This window comes from Carassius auratus, chromosome 9 (genome assembly GCF_003368295.1).
Source record: "Carassius auratus strain Wakin chromosome 9, ASM336829v1, whole genome shotgun sequence".
Classification (NCBI taxonomy): Eukaryota; Metazoa; Chordata; class Actinopteri; order Cypriniformes; family Cyprinidae; genus Carassius; species Carassius auratus.
The window spans coordinates 36679431-36696688 of NC_039251.1; the positions used below are offsets into that span (position 1 = coordinate 36679431).

The following is a 17258-nucleotide window of genomic DNA, read 5'->3' on the forward strand; positions in this document are numbered from 1 at the left end:
TTAAAGGCATTTGTTCTTGACAGTGTATATTGCATAATAGTACACACGTCACATTTCCATAGCATCCTCGCTCACATCTAAAAAATGGTGCAATTGTGTAGTGGTAATATCTCCAGCAAAGCTATAAAGACTGCTGACTTCTGGAAATGACCAGAGCAGGGGTGTGGAGGATTGGCAAGCTAAAGCTCATTCTCTGTGAGGAGAAGTCCAGCATTGATTGCTGTGGACAGTTACATTATAAGACATCCCCAGGGTCAGATGAGGATGATCGACCCAAAGGACAGACCAGACCACTATTATCACAAACCATGATGGATAATCAACTATGGAACAGCCAAACAATGTATTTTGGGTCTGTGAATGTGGCAAGATGTATAAAAAAAAAAAAAAAAAAAAAAAGAGAGGGTTTCAAGATACTCCAGACAAGCTGAAGCATTCACAAACCTACAAGTAATTTGCAAATGTGCAAGGCAACCTGGTGAGATGGAATAGAGGCCAAGGCATGAGTCAAGCCAGTCTTCAGAAACTCAAGGCAAATGACGGATCTTTTGAAATCAGTTTATTTCAGCATTTAATATTCCCTGATCTATAAATTCCATGATCCATGAATATTCCAAATATATTTTACAATAACCACAAATATTAATATTTAATTTTTTTCTAGGTTTTTTGTTACTATATCAAGTTGAAAAATTGAAATAATCTAGAAAATGAATACAGGTCAAAACAGGTGTGATTTGTGGAAGTCAAAAACAACATATTTAAAGATCTGGAATAATAAATGATAGAAAAAAAAAAAAAAAAAAAATCAGAGATTTAGCAAAGAAAAACTCACCCATAACTGAAATAACATGAAAATGGATTTGGGCCATATACAATATAGAGTTTGGGTGGAGTCAAACATAAATGACAACATATTTTAAGAGACAAGTTCTTTAAGCATTTAGTCTGTTTTGATAGAGCCAGCAGTGCTTTAAATAAAACATAGTATATTTTTAAACCGTTAAAGGATCAACTATATCGAATGGTTTCAGATTCACCATTGCTTTGTGACTGTTTCGCTTTGTCTGGAACGACTGTATACAATGCTTATTTGAAATGCCAATTTTCATATACAGCCTACACGTGATTGCAGTTGGGAATTTGCCAATTTAATACTTTAACTGAGCCAATCTAATGACATTTCGAGCATAATTAGAAAACAGAATCAAACATATGGAAATTTGATTTATGCACAAATGCAGCAAAAACTCCAGTACAATCGGTAGATATTTAAACACTCATAACCGACCTTACCTGAATTCAGAGGGGGACATGGCACCCCATCTGATATAGTCGAAACACATTAACCAAACAATAAATGCATATTTATATCTGTGCTCTGAGGAGCATCAGAGGTTTACATTTACAATGTGTTGTAAATTTTCAGCGTTGAGCAGAGTAGCCAATCACAGACTGTGTTGATTTCTTGAACACAAAGGCCAATCAGACGTGTTTAGGTTAGAATCCACTCTAGGTTTTGTTCTCTCAGCTCCAAAATAGGCTTAATTTTGTTTGTGGTGATAAATAGATATAACTTAGGCTACATTTTTTTCTATGACATTGGTAAGGTTTGTGCAATCTTCTACAAAATAAGATGAATGATGCCTAACATTAGTGGACAAACTTTTTTGTTGAGTCATAAAGACTTGTTTACTAGTAAATATATTCGTCTAAAATAGGCTCAGAAACCAGCGTGCTTGTTTCAGATAACCAAATCTCACCCAACCACCTGACCTGACCCACCCCACTGTATAAATCAAACCACAAAACCTCGCGAGAAAAACACGAACTACACAAAGTAGTCTTACAAAACCTCGCGAGAAAGACTCTAAACACTCTAACACACACAAAAAATGACATTCCTCGAAGGCGCTTGTTGACTTTTACACCGTTTTTATCCAGTTTGTGGTCGACTTACAAAAATGATGAATCCTCCATTGAAACGCGTTCTTCATATATTAGGACATCTGTGCCATTTTGTAGAAAACTGTACACTAAAAATCTAAAAGCGTTTTAAACTCTTAATTACAAAAAAAGTCCCATTCATCCAAATTGACATTTAACCCAGTAATCTCGCTAAAATCATTTAATAATGTCAGCAATCGCAAACAGCTGATTGGTCAATCTTAACCAGCGCTAAGAAAAGTAACAGTTACCACGTGATAGTGAACACAACAAACGCAGTGGAAAGTTACATTTTTGGTGCAACTGGAAATTTCAAATATTTTGTTCATAGCATTTTAACTTCATCCATATAGAAATATTGGAAGATTTGTATTTTTATTTGAAGAAAATAGTTAGTAAGAGAACAGTGGGAAGTTTTTTATTATATCTGGTCAGTTAGTTTTTTTTTTTTTTTTTTTTTTTTTTTACAATTAAAAGGTTTACTACACTTTATACAAAACCTCTGCTGTAGGATTTTGTATCTTACTTTTTTTTTTTTTAGCAATTTAAATTTAATTCCTTTATGATACATTTATTTTGCTGTTTCTCACGGGATAAAAGCATCTGCTATTTGTAAACGTCTTACTAAATGCAAATGTAATTTCTTTTTTTCTTTTTTGGTAATAATTACAAACAAAGATTGCAGTATCTTCAAAACAAATATGAAATAAAAAATGCTTAAGAAATCGACAGAAAAGGATTAGGCTAAAAAAAAGGAAAGGGCACACAAATACAGATACAAATATATTAAGGAAGAATCATAGACAGTAAAAGAAGGGAAGAATACATGGCACAAGTTCTAGGTGTTTTATAGATTTCTTGATTATTAAGTATATTTACATTTATTATCACATCTGGAAGATATGTCATTATCTCAGAAATGGTTAAGCTGTTTCCAGAGTTTCTCGATATCTCGGTCTCACGCCACTCTCGCGAGACCCGCAAAAGGGCCGTAGCAACAAGATCTCGCGAGAAGCGCCGCGATCACAGCAACAAGACAACCAAAATAAAGTGAGCACAACAAACCCGTAGCGCATGATGGCGGCCTTGCTGCTGCGCCGGGACAAGAGATCCACTGCCGCCCATCTGAAGGCTGACCTGAAGAGGACTGACAACAGCTCGGGGCTGCGGCAGCTGCGGGAGCTGCTGGATAGCGTGCTGCACCCGGAGCGGGGCTCGGAGCCGGAGGCGCTGGAGTGGTGTAAATGGCTGCTGGCTGGAGGCGACGGCTTCGACGAGTTCTGCCGGACCGTCCGATCCTACGATAACGCCACCCTCTGCGGGCTGGTGTGGACCGCCAACTTCGTGGCGTACCGCTGCCGGACCTGCGGCATCTCTCCGTGCATGTCGTTATGCGCGGAGTGCTTCAATAACGGCGACCACACGGGCCACGATTTTAACATGTTCCGGAGTCAGGCCGGCGGGGCCTGTGACTGCGGGGACGGGAACGTGATGAGAGAGAGCGGGTCAGTACACTCACAGACGGACACGGGCTGAGTCTCAGACCCTCCACAGAGAGACGGCGTTTAGGCGCATCCCGAGCCGGCCGCAGATGAACGTTAGGCGGTTAAAATCAGCGTCGTTCTGGAGATCATAATGTCAAACCCTCCACATTATTATTATTATTATTATTATTATTATTATTATTATTATTATTGAGCAGCACAACCATATCACAAATGTGACCCTGGACCACAAAACCAGTCACAAGGGTCCATTTTTGGAATTGAGATTTAGAAATCATCTCAAAGCTGAATAAATAAATTTTAATAGATGTATGGTTTATTAGGAGGACAATATTTGGCTGAGATACAAGTTTTTGAAAATCTGGAATCTGAGTGTGCAAACAAATCGAAATACTGAGAATCGCCTTTACATCTGTCCAAATGAAGTTCTTAGCAATGCATATTACTAATTACTAATCAAAAAAATAAGTTTTAATATATTTACGATAGGGAATTCACAATATCTTAATGGAACATGATCTTTATTTAATATCCTAATGATTTCGGCATAAGAAAAATCAATCAATTTTGACCAAAACAATTTTGACCCCTACAGTGTATTATTGGCTGTTGCTGCTGCTACTTGACACTGGTTTTGTGCTCCAGAGTCACAAATGACCAGCTGCATTTATGGGTCCCAGTCTCCAGCCTGATGTGCTGACTACATAGACAGCATCTTAATAGATTGATACAGGTGTATTCATATCATAGAAATCAAAGTCTCTTAAGTTTGTAATCTAAGTCTGCAGCAGTGTGTTCCTAATCTGTAGCATTCTTGTCATTTTTATAGCTGCATTCTGGGTCTGACAAACAAAATAACTAAAACCGTAATATTAACGTAAAACCAAAATATAAAGGGAAAAAAAGTCATATTTAATTAACAATAATAAATATATAATTTTGTATTTATTATAAAATAACATTGATCATAAGATCTACAGCAGTATTAGTCACAACACCTTGCATGTTGGCTACCCATACAACATTTTAGTTGTATGATATATTAGGCGATTTCTTAATATGCACTATATGGGTGTGTAATAATCTCAACCATGTATGCGGTCTATCTAGTCCTCATTATCAGCACAATCTGTGGTCCTCATAACAATGGCTTGTTGATATCACATTATAGTTTCGGTCTGGTTCAGCAGCATCACAGGAGTTTCACAAAGAAGCAGAAATCTTCGGCATCACTTAATGAGCGCTCTACCTAGACCGTGTTTATGGAAACCATGTTTCGGATCATCCCGACTCGTGTATTTTGCACAAGTCTCAAAACTTAGTGAGCAGCCTCACCGATTAAGGACAGCATTAGTGGATGTCAGTGTTTCTGTATTTCTGTGCATCAGGCTAGTGACCTGAGTGACTTCTCTAGGGCGTCAATACACTGCGTCCAACCTCTTGTGCTGCTTGGGACATCAACTCCAATATCTGTCCTGAATTGACACCGTTTTTGGACATTGTTAACAAACTTACCCAGACAGAAAGAATGAAAACGCTGGTGTGCATCTTATTATAGAGGTGTTTTAGTTCAGCATTATTTTTGCCGGCATAGACACCAGGATTATTAGCTGGTGTGATTCTCAGACTCGACTAGGATTCTCACTGTTTACTCTTCTGAATCAGCAGTATTTTTATGCAAAGCACCGTCAAACCCAGTGAGCTTTGGTTTGGGCCATAGGTGTTTTCTGGGCACCAAAGAGATATATATATATATATATATATATATATGGCGGGTGTTTCCGATCTTCCTGACCTAATAGTGTAGGGTGGGCTGTGGCACCTGATCACTGCCTTACAGAGAGAGTGACACAGTCTGGGTTATTTTTAACCCACCCACAGGGTCAGTGACTGGTGTCTTCCCTTCCTCCTCTCACACTACACACCGCACAGGGCCTTCACTTTAACGCTTGTGGTGTGAGACAGACGGGACGTCGTGTGGAGGTTCACTACTGGGGGCCGGATATGACCGCTGTCAGATGGAGCTCAAACGATTCGCTGTATTTGATCAGTAAAGGGTTTAATTATCACTAAATGTTCTGCTGTACTGGAATGAGGGATATTGGCACATTTGGCAGTTTTATTCTTGGAAGGAGTGTAGTGTGAAAAAAGAAAAGAAAAAACACGCTCCACTAATGCTTTTGCTATGGAGAGAGACATTGGACTACTTGCATGTTCTTTCTGATTCAAAGTGACTGTCCACTAGACCCAGTCATCTCTATTCTTATTTAAAAACCCATGGTCGTCTTAGCCATGTGTCCTCCTTCCAGATTAATCTGTAGGTTATCAGTACTATGTGACATGACCGGTGCTATAAATGCTAATACAGCATTGTGGGCTTCCAGAGCTTAAATAATAAGCCATGCACTGAAATGCTTTGACATTCATTCAGTTTTCATTTAGATTCTAACCGAAATCAAAAATTGATTAAACTATCAAATTGATCTAACAAGTCTCAAAAGTTGCTACTGCTTGAACTGAGCCGGCTATAGCAGTCCACCATTGTGAGCTATTTCATATAAATCTAACAATTGCAATTATTGGATGGGAGAACCACTACAAGCAATGTTTTGGAAATTTTGTTCTACCATCAGAAACTGCTTGAACTAATGGGATTTAAAGGGATAGTTCACCCAAAACTGAAAGTGACCCCATGATTTACTCGCCCTCAGGCCATCCTAGGTGTATATGACAATCGTCTTTCAGATGAATACAACCGGAGTTGTATTAAATAATGTCCAGGCCAATCCATGCTTTTATAATAGAGGTGGTAAAAAATTGCACCCGTCCATTACAAAAGAAATCCACATGGCTCTGGGAGGTTAAAGGTACAATTTGTAAGACATTTGCAGTAAAATATCCCAAAACAACTAGGCTAGTGTTATATATTTTGTCAAGCTGATTACTAACAATATCTCTAATGTATTCAACTACTTGTAAATCATGAGAAAATTCCCATTCTAAACCGTGACACGGGGCAGTGCAGTCGCCTGTCAGTGATGTTAGTTACCGCCTTTACTGACGTAGAAACCACATGACAACAGTGTTGTGGACAAATGCGGAAGTAGCTTCGCGACAAATTTCAACTAGAAAGAGATGCAGATCTCGCTTGTGTTTTACTCGACAGGTGAGTTGTTTTGATTTGTATCTTTACAGAAAACGTATGCTATTATAACGATCAACAAGATAAGCATTATGGGGCATACACGCCCAACACGGGGCATCGCGTCTGCTTTGTATTGACTGTGTATGTAATCTACTCGTGCAAATCGTTGAACCCACGTTAAATCCATGATTTATGTTTCCGTCTGATTTAATGGCCGTCAGCGGTTGGGTAGAAGACAACAAATCCCATCATTCCACGCCTCTTCTTAGCGTCATAAAACCACGTGATTGTTATTGTTTTGGTAGTGCGCCCTCTAGTGGCAGGTCCTACAACCTGTGCCTTTAATAAAGGCCTTATGAAGGGATTGGACAATGCATTTGTGTGAGGAAAAATATCCATATTTACAACTTTATAAACTTTAATCTCTAGCTTCCGCTAACTGTCGTATGAACGTTCACGAGAGAGAGGCATCCAGATCGGTTCACTGCTTGCATTTCATTGTGACTTTAACAGCCAGTACTTTTGTGAGGGGGACAACTCTACCCATAATTCTAAACAGAGATTGACCAATCAGAGCAGTCACTGTTACCATGGAAAAGATAAAACAGCAAAAAATGAACTCTGCAGCAGCCACTGACTCCCATGAAGCATTGTGATTGGTGTAATTGAAACTTACTCTCCACACTCCCAGTCTACTTGCATACTTCTATATGTATAAACATTTTGCAATACAGACAATTGTTTTTATGTTTATAATTTAGAACTGACTTGAATAGAATAGTGAATGCCATTTGAATGTATTTTTCAGTGTTCTCCACTGCCTTACACTCTATTTGTAGCAGCACGCCCCCATATATATTATATATTTAATGTGTGGATTCATTTTCTGCCAGCAGGAGGCACTTTTAGAGCGGGAGAGATAGTGTTTTCTCCCGTAACTGCTGTACACGAAGCAGAGCTCTGCTCACAAACACTGCTTTATCAGGCGTTATATGCAAGATGAAATGAAAATGACATCAACGATTTTCTATAGACAGTCAGTTTCCTTCTGATATACAGTTATATACAAACACCTGCGCCGGTTTTTGAATTTCATGCATGCAGTGCTCAAGTTTTTTCAACAAAGTCAAAGCTTTTTAGAAAATCTATTTGTGCCAGTCAGTTTTGATATTGTGTCAGCCCACCACAAATAAATAAATGTATGGGAAACCCTGGTACTTTATATTATGGCTGTTGCATTGCTTCATGGGATAAATGGTGCATCCCCAATTAAAAACAAAAAAACAACTCTCATCGATGAAAATATATTGTTGTATAATGATATTTTTAAGTGCTAATGTAACACAGATCTTTTATTCCTACACCTCGTCTATGTTTGTGGAAAAACCTGAAGAAGTTTATATTCTGTAGTGCATTGACCTGTCTGAAAACAGACTGGGACCTCAGACATCAGGTAGATAGGATCAAAACGTTCTTTAATGCAGGCAAGACTGGGGTTTTTCCAGTATATGAATTTGTATTTATTACAATAAAAATATAAGTTTTGTACACTAAACCGCAAATTCATGAAATTCTAATTGAAGTTCTCTTGTGTGACAGGTTTTGCAGTAGGCATCGGTTAAAAACGGGAGAGAATGTGCCATCGGTCCCTCGGGATCTGCTGCTCATGTCTGAGATGGTGCTGCCGCGGTTTATCATCACTATCATTCAGTACCTGAGAGACGGCTACACAGAGCCAGGTGAAGACGCCATATCACAAGAAATATTTCACCTAAAAAATAGAATTTGTTGCTATATTTCACCCTCAGGCCATTCAAGATGCAGAGGAGTTTGTTTCATTATGGTAATAGATTTGGAGAAATTGCGTCACTAGCTAACTACTCGAGCTTCTGCAGTGAATGGGTGCCGTCAGAGTGAGAGTCCAAACATCTGATAAAAACATCAGAATAATCCACACCACTCCAGTTCATCAGTTAATACCTTGAGAAGTAAAGAGCTACATGTTTGTAAAAAAAGAAAATATATCAAGACAGTTTAAATTTATCACCACTTCAGACCAATTTATAAGTCGATAATAAACAATGCTTTATCCAGTGAAAAAGTTCTTATTTCAGCTGGATGCAATGGTATGACGTTAAAAGCGTTGTGATGGATTTGTTACAGCTTTTGGCTTCACGTGATTATTCGATGTTTCTGTGGATTATTATAATGATGTTTTTGTCAGCTGTTTGGACTCCACCATCTGTGAGCAAGTGATGCTTGAGGGTGAGTAAATCTGGAGGTTTTTTAATGTCAGAATGTTGTTGATCAAACCCTTTTCTGTACCTGTTGTCCTCTGTATTTATTTTCAATGTCTGTCCATATTGTCTACCCATATTTTTGTCCATAGTTAATGGGAATCGGACCATTCAGTCTTCATAAATTTTTAATGTTCATGTACTGCTGTAACTATTTCAGAGAGCACATGAAATGGTTTCTCGAGCATAAAAGCCTCATATGTTGATGTATTTCCTATTGGAACAGTTGGGGCGGGGTGTATCAAAGGCTTGTCCTTCCATGATGGGGTCATCAATAAGTTTGGTCCGTTTTCTTTTTGGAGAAAAATGTGTTTGTCTGCATAATGCTACTATGGTGATTTATCCATTAGATTGCCTCCAAGCTCATAGACATGAACTAAAAGCCACAATACTCCAATTTTCACTTCACCCAGCAATGTGAAATAACGTCAAAAGCTTTCTCTGTGGTTTTGAGTAGTATTAACCCCATGTGTGTGGTGTGTACTGGCTGAGCATGCTAATCGTGCCCACTGGGGCGACATATGCTGCTTTATTTTGTCACACACACACAATCATCTTATCATGTGCTGACAGAGTCGCCCGCTGACCGAGATCTGCAGAAGGTTCTTCAGCAGTTAGACCTGCACATAACCTTCTTAGAAGAGCTCACGAAGATGGGCGGGGCCATGCGCACCGTTCTCACCAAGATCCTAACCAATCAGCAGACCTTTAAAGAACTGAGCATGGGTGAGTATGTCTGAAGTGTGTTGGGATTGCCTGTAGTGTAGCTGAAAAAGTAAAGTAAAAAACGTATATATGCCAGTGACCTTTATGATTGGCCGTTGTCTTCTAATGTGAAACAAATAGTGGTATTTACTGCATTGAAATGTGCAATGATCATGGATCTTGTTAAACTTAGGATTGTTTGGGAGCCTTAAACATCACAATGTTTGGCATCTTTCTGCTAATCAAATGTGATCCTGGAGCACAAAAACAGTCATTGTATTTGTTGCAATAGCCAAAAATATATTGTATATGGGTTTATAATTTAATTTATAATTTTATAATTATACATTTTTCTTTTATGCCAAAAATCATTAGTTTATGTTGTAAAGATCATGTTCCATGAAGACATTTTAAGTTTCCTACCATCAATATTTCAAAACTGAATTTCTGATTGGTAATATGCATTGCTAAGAACTTCATTTGGACAAGTTTAAATGTGATTTTCTCAATGTTTACATGTTTTTGCACACTCAGATTCTAGATTTTTAAATAGTTGTATCTCGACCAAAAATTGTCCGATCCTAATAAACCATACATCAATGGAAACTTATTTATTCAGCTTTTAGTTGATTGATGATAAAAAAAAAAGTGGTCCAGGGTCACAAATGTTTAGGACAATAGCATGTGAAATCTTAAAAATAAAGGTTCTTTATTGGCATCTTTGGTTCCATTCCACCAAAGCTCCTTTAAGGTGGAACAAGTCTCTTGAGGTTGTTTAGAAATGGTGCTGGAAAAATCCCCCTTTTGAACCTTATTTTAGCACGTGTATCCTACATCCTGCAGTACCTCCCCATCACTTAATGTTTCTGGACTGCTGTTACTGACTTCTGTGCATTGATGTATTTTGGTTTTTAACATGATCACACTTTTTTTTTTTTTTTTTTGATCTGAGAAAGATGTTTTGTGTTCTTTTTCACACTTTATATGACCCCGTTTAAAAAGAGGCAAACTCCTTTTCAGTTTCGTGTTCACACTTTTATATTATCCCACACCCACAGGTCAAGAGGAGAATGTTTATGCGAAGAGGAACTACGAGAAGTATCTGTCAGCATTGAAGAGTTCAGGTCTGGTGTCAGTGGAGGAGAAAGGAGCAGGAGCTGGGGCAACAGACACCCCAGCTGGGGCAGGAGCGCTCGGTCTACTGGGTAACACCTGCTGCCTCCTCTGTGCTTTACTCCTGATGGGGCGATAGGGATATTAATCATATCTTTCTGCATGTTTCTTATTATTTCAGGAGCTACTGCTGCTGCCAGTCTAGAGGACTCTAGTAAAGAGGTAGGCACACAGACTTATGGGATAGATCAAATGTGACCCAGTCAAAACAAGCACAGCAGGGTGTGTCTTCCCTTTGTCATTGTTGAGAACGCAGCCTTCTTTTTTTGGACACTGAACCAGTTTGTTAAAGGGAGTTGTTTTAGCTGTTCTCATTGTTGAGAAGAGCGCGTCAAATTAAAAGTGGTTGACGTCTTTGTTTGACAGGAGGATCAGGATGGGCTGCAGGGTGTGGGCCAGAGGAAAAGAGTGAAGCTCAGTAGCACTACCAAAGGTAGATCCCTAGACATCTCATGAACAGTTATTTCTCAATTAATGTACTGTAGTAACAAAACACTTCCATCTCCTTGCCCTCTTCCTGTTTCGTTAGATCCATCCATAATGGACACCCTGAAACATAAATGTTTTTTAGAAGAGTTGTTGTTTTGGACTATTAAGTATGAATTTCCACAGAAGATGGTCACTTTTTTGCTCAACATGTTGCCAGATCAGGATTACAAGGTATTTAATGCTGTTAAACTCTTACATATCTTGCATCCCTATTAATTTTGGATCCTGCGTATTATGGATTGATAACTGAATTGGCTGATAATGGTTTTAAATAAGTATAGGCCAGATATTACAGATTATGCCGTTATGTCTTGCTAATAAGAGGATTGCGTTAACTCACATGTGCTCAGGGTGTGCTAGTGATCAGTGTGGCTCATTCTTGAAGCAGAGATTGGCCTGAATTAGGGATATGCCGGTATCAAATTTTCCTTTTGGTAATGCTTTTATCACGGTATACGGTATTATCTTACTATTGAAATTTAGTTTAAAAAAAGTGGTCAATACAGTATAACATATTAAATAACTTTTTTTTTTTTTTTACGTATAACAACATTACTGAACATATACAATAAAGCAAAATATATAAAGTTAAAAAGTTTTACACGGATTAAAGTGCACAAGAACTATAAAGACCAATCAGTATCACTTTACAATAAGTTCTCATTAGTAAACCATTAACAATCACAATGAGCAATAGCTACAGTACATTTGCTACAGAAGTTATTAATCTTTGTTTCATGTTAGCTCATTAAACAACAGCGGCAACTTTCGATTTTAACGTGTTATTAAATATTGGAATACCTAAGATTAATGAATGTTCAGAAGATATTCATTGCCAGTTTAACTAATAAATTAACTAATGAAGCCCTAATGTAATGTGTGGATGAACAATAAAGAATCAAAACGCTTTCAAACAATATCTAGGACATGTTGTCGTCCAGATTAAAATGGAAACAAAAAGTAAAAAAAATAAATAGCCTTTTCAAGTATTTGGCTCGGTGATGAACACCATATTGAATACACAAATCTAAATGGCTATTTAAAATTATGTAAATATGTTTTAGAAAGTAGCGCAGCTGCTTTATTTATGGGGTTTCCAGGGTAAAGGCTGCATTTTCTGCAGTTTAGCGCCATCTGCTGTCAGAGCGTGAATGTGATTGCATACAGCGCATCTTGCGTGCTTGTTTACATCAGAGCGCACGTGTCTTTCAAGCATTGTGCATCGGTGTTGTGCATTTTGACCAGTTGATGGGAAAATTAATCTTAAAATGCATTCCAAATTCAGAATTTGTGATCTATAATTATTCACTGTATTTAGAAGTGCCCACGATAACAATATTGTGCATATTAATTACCGTGATATTTTGCATTACCGAATACAGGCACATGTCTGGCCTGAATTAGGGTTGGGCCAATAGACGATGCCACCGTCCATCATGATGTTAAGATGTTCATTGGGCATATTGGATATCGGCAAAAATCGTGCATCATGCATCCCTAAAAATGTAAAAAAAAATTTGAGTTGTTATGCTTTCTGCAACTTTGGGATCGTTAATATTGTACATAACATTCAGCTTGTGCAACCGTTCCATGAACTCAAAATATTATTTTCAGATTTTCTTTTTTAACCAAAATCTGTAACGTGGACTTCCTGCTCCTGTGCCGCAGATCACGTTCACTAAAACATTTGTACAGCACTATGCCTTCATCATGAAGACCCTCATGAAGAGCCACGAGTCGGACACCATGTCCAACCGCATCGTTCACATCAGCGTGCAGCTCTTCAGCAACGAGGAGCTGGCCCGACACGTCACAGAGGAGTGCCAGCTACTGGACATCATGGTCACCGTGCTCCTCTACATGATGGAGAGCTGCCTCATCAAGAGCGAACTGCAAGGTAACACAACAAACACAGTGGATGCGGTGTTCAAAATGGCTTTTTATAGCATGCGCCATTTGCCAAGTTATTGGATTGCTGGCTATAAATTGTCTTGATGCCTTCGATCTGTCCCAGATGAGGAGAACAATCGTCACGTGGTGGTGAACTGTGGTGAAGCTCTACTGAAGAATAACACCTACTGGCCTTTAGTTAGTGATTTTATTAATATCCTCTCGCACCAAAGTGTGGCCAAGCGCTTCCTGGAGGATCAGTCTCTGTTGATGCTCTGGATGAGTTTCGTCTCCTTCTTCCAAGGTCAGTGACTGAGAGAAAATCCTGCGGTCCGAGAGTTTTGGTTTTGAAATTCTGTAGTGCTTTTTCCTTCAGTCCTATAAATAGCAAAATGCACATGAATTAGTGATTGCTTGAGATTGATATTGTGACTGTACTTCGAATACGGCTTGGTCTTGAATGCTAACTACATAGTGAAATGCATTCAGGACTGTTGATTTAAGAAAGGTCATTAAGGTTTATTGATTAGAATTAAAGCGCTTCTGTTACAGCTGACACTTGATCTCAGTGAGTCAGTGATTCACTCTGATGTTAGGGATTTCCTCTCTGTGCCTTCTGCTGTGTTAGGGATGAATCTGAACAAGAGAGAGCTGAATGAGCACGTGGAGTTCGAGTCTCAGACGTATTATGCAGCGTTTGCAGCCGAGCTGGAGGCCTGTGCTCAGCCCATGTGGGGTCTCCTGACACACTGCAAAGTCAAAGTGAGGCTACAGTCATCTCTACACGCATCACACTCCAGCATCTTTTCATTTTTAAAATGCTCTTGTTTAGATGCTACACACAGAGGTCTGTTTTAGCGTTTAATCATGTGTTATTGCACAATTGTGTCTTCTAGAGTTATTGTCGTCGTACAATAGGTCTATGTATATCGGTTTCTTTTAGGGGCCAGTCACACAGAACACATATTTGCTTTAAAGGGGTCATCGGATGCAAAATCCGCTTTTACATGTTGTTTAAACATAAATGTGTGTTGGCAGTGTCCGTACACAACAGTGTGTGTTTTTGGCAAGGTAAAAAGGGTGTTGATTTACACTGCTACTGAGAAATTTTAACCAAAGCATGTTATAGACTCTTCATTAAGACCCTAAAGGATCATATGGACTTGTTTGAAATGGGCATCCAATGAATCCTTTAAAAAAAAAGTCGTGCGCAAAGTGCTGCAAACATCTGTTCGGTGATCAAACACCTCTGTCTGGTGCAGAACAATCTTGTCTAATATAACTTATTTGTTTGTTTGCTGGTTATTATTGTATTTGTAATACTTGGCTTTTTTATGGCTATGGATGCCATTTACAATAAGTGTAAATAGCTACAGGTTCTGTTTACACTGTTAAAACAGCAGGATCTTCTGCTATTCATACTAATTACAAATAGTGTCAATTATCTGCACCACAGTATTGTAGTACACTATAAAACCTTATGCAATAACTTTTTATTCATATTATTAAATGGATGCTCTAGGTATATATATATATATATTTTTTTTATAGAGCGAGAGAGAGAGAGAGAGAGAGAGAGAGAAAACTTAAGTCGTGTTTTATTATTTAATTCAGAAATGGGCCTAAAGCAGATGCAAAAATGTTTAGAAAACATTATAATAAACACAGACAGTTAGGATATTTTAGTTCCCCTCACTCCACAACAATCCTTTCGATTAACAGTATTTAGAAAAGAGTAAGAATTAAAAATATAAGAAGCTATAGCAATATAAATGACAAGCCAAAACTAATTAATTTAGGCTAAAACTAAAATGAAACCAACGTTGGGTCTCTCATTCGACACGAAATCAAATGTTTCCGTATTTGCGATGTATTTGAATGCCACATTATTATTTATGTACTTCACTCGCTTTCTAATATCCATGTAAACAAAATGTTTTGGATAACATCACGGCGGTACGGTGATAACATTTAACGGCACACATTTTACTACCGTATTTTACGGACTAGAAGTCAATTTTTTTCATAGTTTGGCTGGTCCTGCGACTTATTTAGCTAAATTAATTTAACATGAACCAAGAGAAATGAACTAAGAGAAAACATTACCGTCTACAACCGCTATATATATATCTCTTTATGATGTTTTTCTCCGCTCACAGAAGCGCTGCAGGTGCGTGATGTGATATGATGAACTTGTGAATCCTCATGTTCTGTTGTTTGCTGCTTTTTGCGCATGTAAAATTAATTCCTGGGAAACAAATGTTGGTATTTTTAACTGCTCACAGACACTTATCCTTTCTAATTTAATTCAGTTTCCACACCAGCTAACGGTTAACAGTCAATTAACGAGCATCGGTTGTCAGTTAGGAAAAATAACCGAAATTAGCCTCCCTAGATGCCACCTTACTGGGACAATAAAGCCCTCCACAACACCTGACCGTACCTGATACTTCATTTTCAACTTCTCTGATGTGATTTGAAAAGGGAGGAAAAAGACTCGGGTCAGTCGTGTCAAAGTGACTGCGACACACGTTTTACCCTCTGCTCCACTGGATCTGTCGACTGTCTTTTGTAATGTTGACTAGCCGAATCACATGCTGATGGGAATAGCCTCTGCCAACAAGGTGGCCTATTTGTACTTAGTGTAAATAGACACCCCGTTAAATAAAAATATACCACTACTGTTCCGTCTAGTGCAGGTTTACAGTAATAAAACAATGCAATAGCAGTGCAGTGAAATTAATAATGACATTCTGTGTGAACCGCACCTTGTTAGTAGAGCTCTTAAAGAGGCTTGTGTGTGAACTAAACCTCTTGTGTTTTATCAGGAAACCCAAGAGTACACGAAGACAGTGGTGCGGTACTGTCTGGAAACCCTTCAGATGTGGTTTGATGCCATTGGGTTTGTAGATGAGGTACGGTCTTGATGTTTACGCTGTTAGATTGTCTTGATCGATGTGGAACCGGCGAGTAACCCCCTCTGTGTCTCTGTCACAGCCTGCCCTCAACCAGCTGACCTTTCACTTACCGCTCCACAGATACTACGCCATGTTCCTCAGCAAGGTGATCAACCCGTGATGTATTGACCTTTCAATGGGGTCTGTTTGAAGCCTTTTTTTCTTGAGCACTTTTGTGTTTTTCGTTGTTTTGCAGGGAGTGAAGTGTCAAGGTCTGGATTTAGACAGTTTGCTTCCTGATCAGGAGATGCTAATGAAGATCATGGTCCACCCTCTTCAGATACAGGTAATACACAATGATGGTGAATAAGAGATTAATAAGAGAAGAATGATTCTTCTGCTGTGCAGACTACAAATATCTCATAAAAGGAGCCGATATGACTGCAGTTGAATAAAATATGACAGTTTCTACATTTAAAAATAATTAAATATTGAACACCATTTAGTTTGTTTTTAAAAGTTGCTAAACAAAACAGGAAATTGTCATTTTTCATCTGTTCCAGTTTAAAAAATAAAACGGTTTAAAACATTTTGGTTTATGATGTAATAGTGCGCTTCTGATTTGGATCAAATTCATGTGCAAGGCTTCATTTTGCCGGTCGGTGTATTAATGCGGCTGAAGCAGAGGACATTGTGTTGTGTAAGATTGCAGCCGTTTGTCATAAATCTTCTCTGATGTCTCGTGTTTCACTTCTGGCATTGACCGTGTTATGGAGCTAATGCCACAGCGTGTGATAAGCAGGCCATGTGTTGATCTCTCTCTGTGTGTGTGTGTGTGTGTGTGTGTGTGCAGGCTAGCCTGTCTGAGATCCACAGTAACATGTGGGTGAGAAACGGGCTGCAGATTAAAGGTCAGGCCATGACTTATGTCCAGTCTCACTTCTGTAACTCCATGATTGACCCGGACATCTACCTCCTGCAGGTAACACGCTGACACCCTCGCACTCGCTCACTCACCTCACACTTCTGTGTCAAAATTATTGATTTTATATTGATTTTTTGGCACCTCATCCAATTATTTTGATCTAATCAATTGGCAGCTCTAATTTATTATTTGTACCACTTTGCTCATAAGTCAAAGCTGTTTTGACGCCTTTTGATTTTGCTTTGTTTGGTTTTATAATTATTTTTTTTTTAAATACAAAGGTCA

At 38.5% G+C, this 17258-nt stretch overlaps 1 protein-coding gene across 4 annotated transcripts in view; it reads left to right on the forward strand.

Moving 5' to 3' along the window:
• The first annotated feature begins 2950 nt into the window (after window positions 1–2950).
• The window catches only part of LOC113109163 (E3 ubiquitin-protein ligase ubr3), a 46465-nt gene continuing 32157 nt past the window's right edge, over window positions 2951–17258 (forward strand). For 3 of the 4 annotated variants that reach the window (XM_026272760.1, XM_026272762.1, XM_026272763.1), the window contains exons 1-14: window positions 3022–3452; window positions 8197–8336; window positions 9468–9620; window positions 10658–10804; window positions 10894–10934; window positions 11139–11205; window positions 11302–11432; window positions 12930–13158; window positions 13276–13455; window positions 13780–13913; window positions 15980–16066; window positions 16149–16214; window positions 16305–16394; window positions 16902–17030. In XM_026272760.1, the coding sequence (XP_026128545.1) occupies window positions 3022–3452; window positions 8197–8336; window positions 9468–9620; window positions 10658–10804; window positions 10894–10934; window positions 11139–11205; window positions 11302–11432; window positions 12930–13158; window positions 13276–13455; window positions 13780–13913; window positions 15980–16066; window positions 16149–16214; window positions 16305–16394; window positions 16902–17030 (2025 nt within the window). Of the gene's footprint in view, window positions 3453–8196; window positions 8337–9467; window positions 9621–10657; window positions 10805–10893; window positions 10935–11138; window positions 11206–11301; window positions 11433–12929; window positions 13159–13275; window positions 13456–13779; window positions 13914–15979; window positions 16067–16148; window positions 16215–16304; window positions 16395–16901; window positions 17031–17258 lie in introns of all 4 variants that reach the window. The other variant, XM_026272761.1, reaches the window with a different exon arrangement.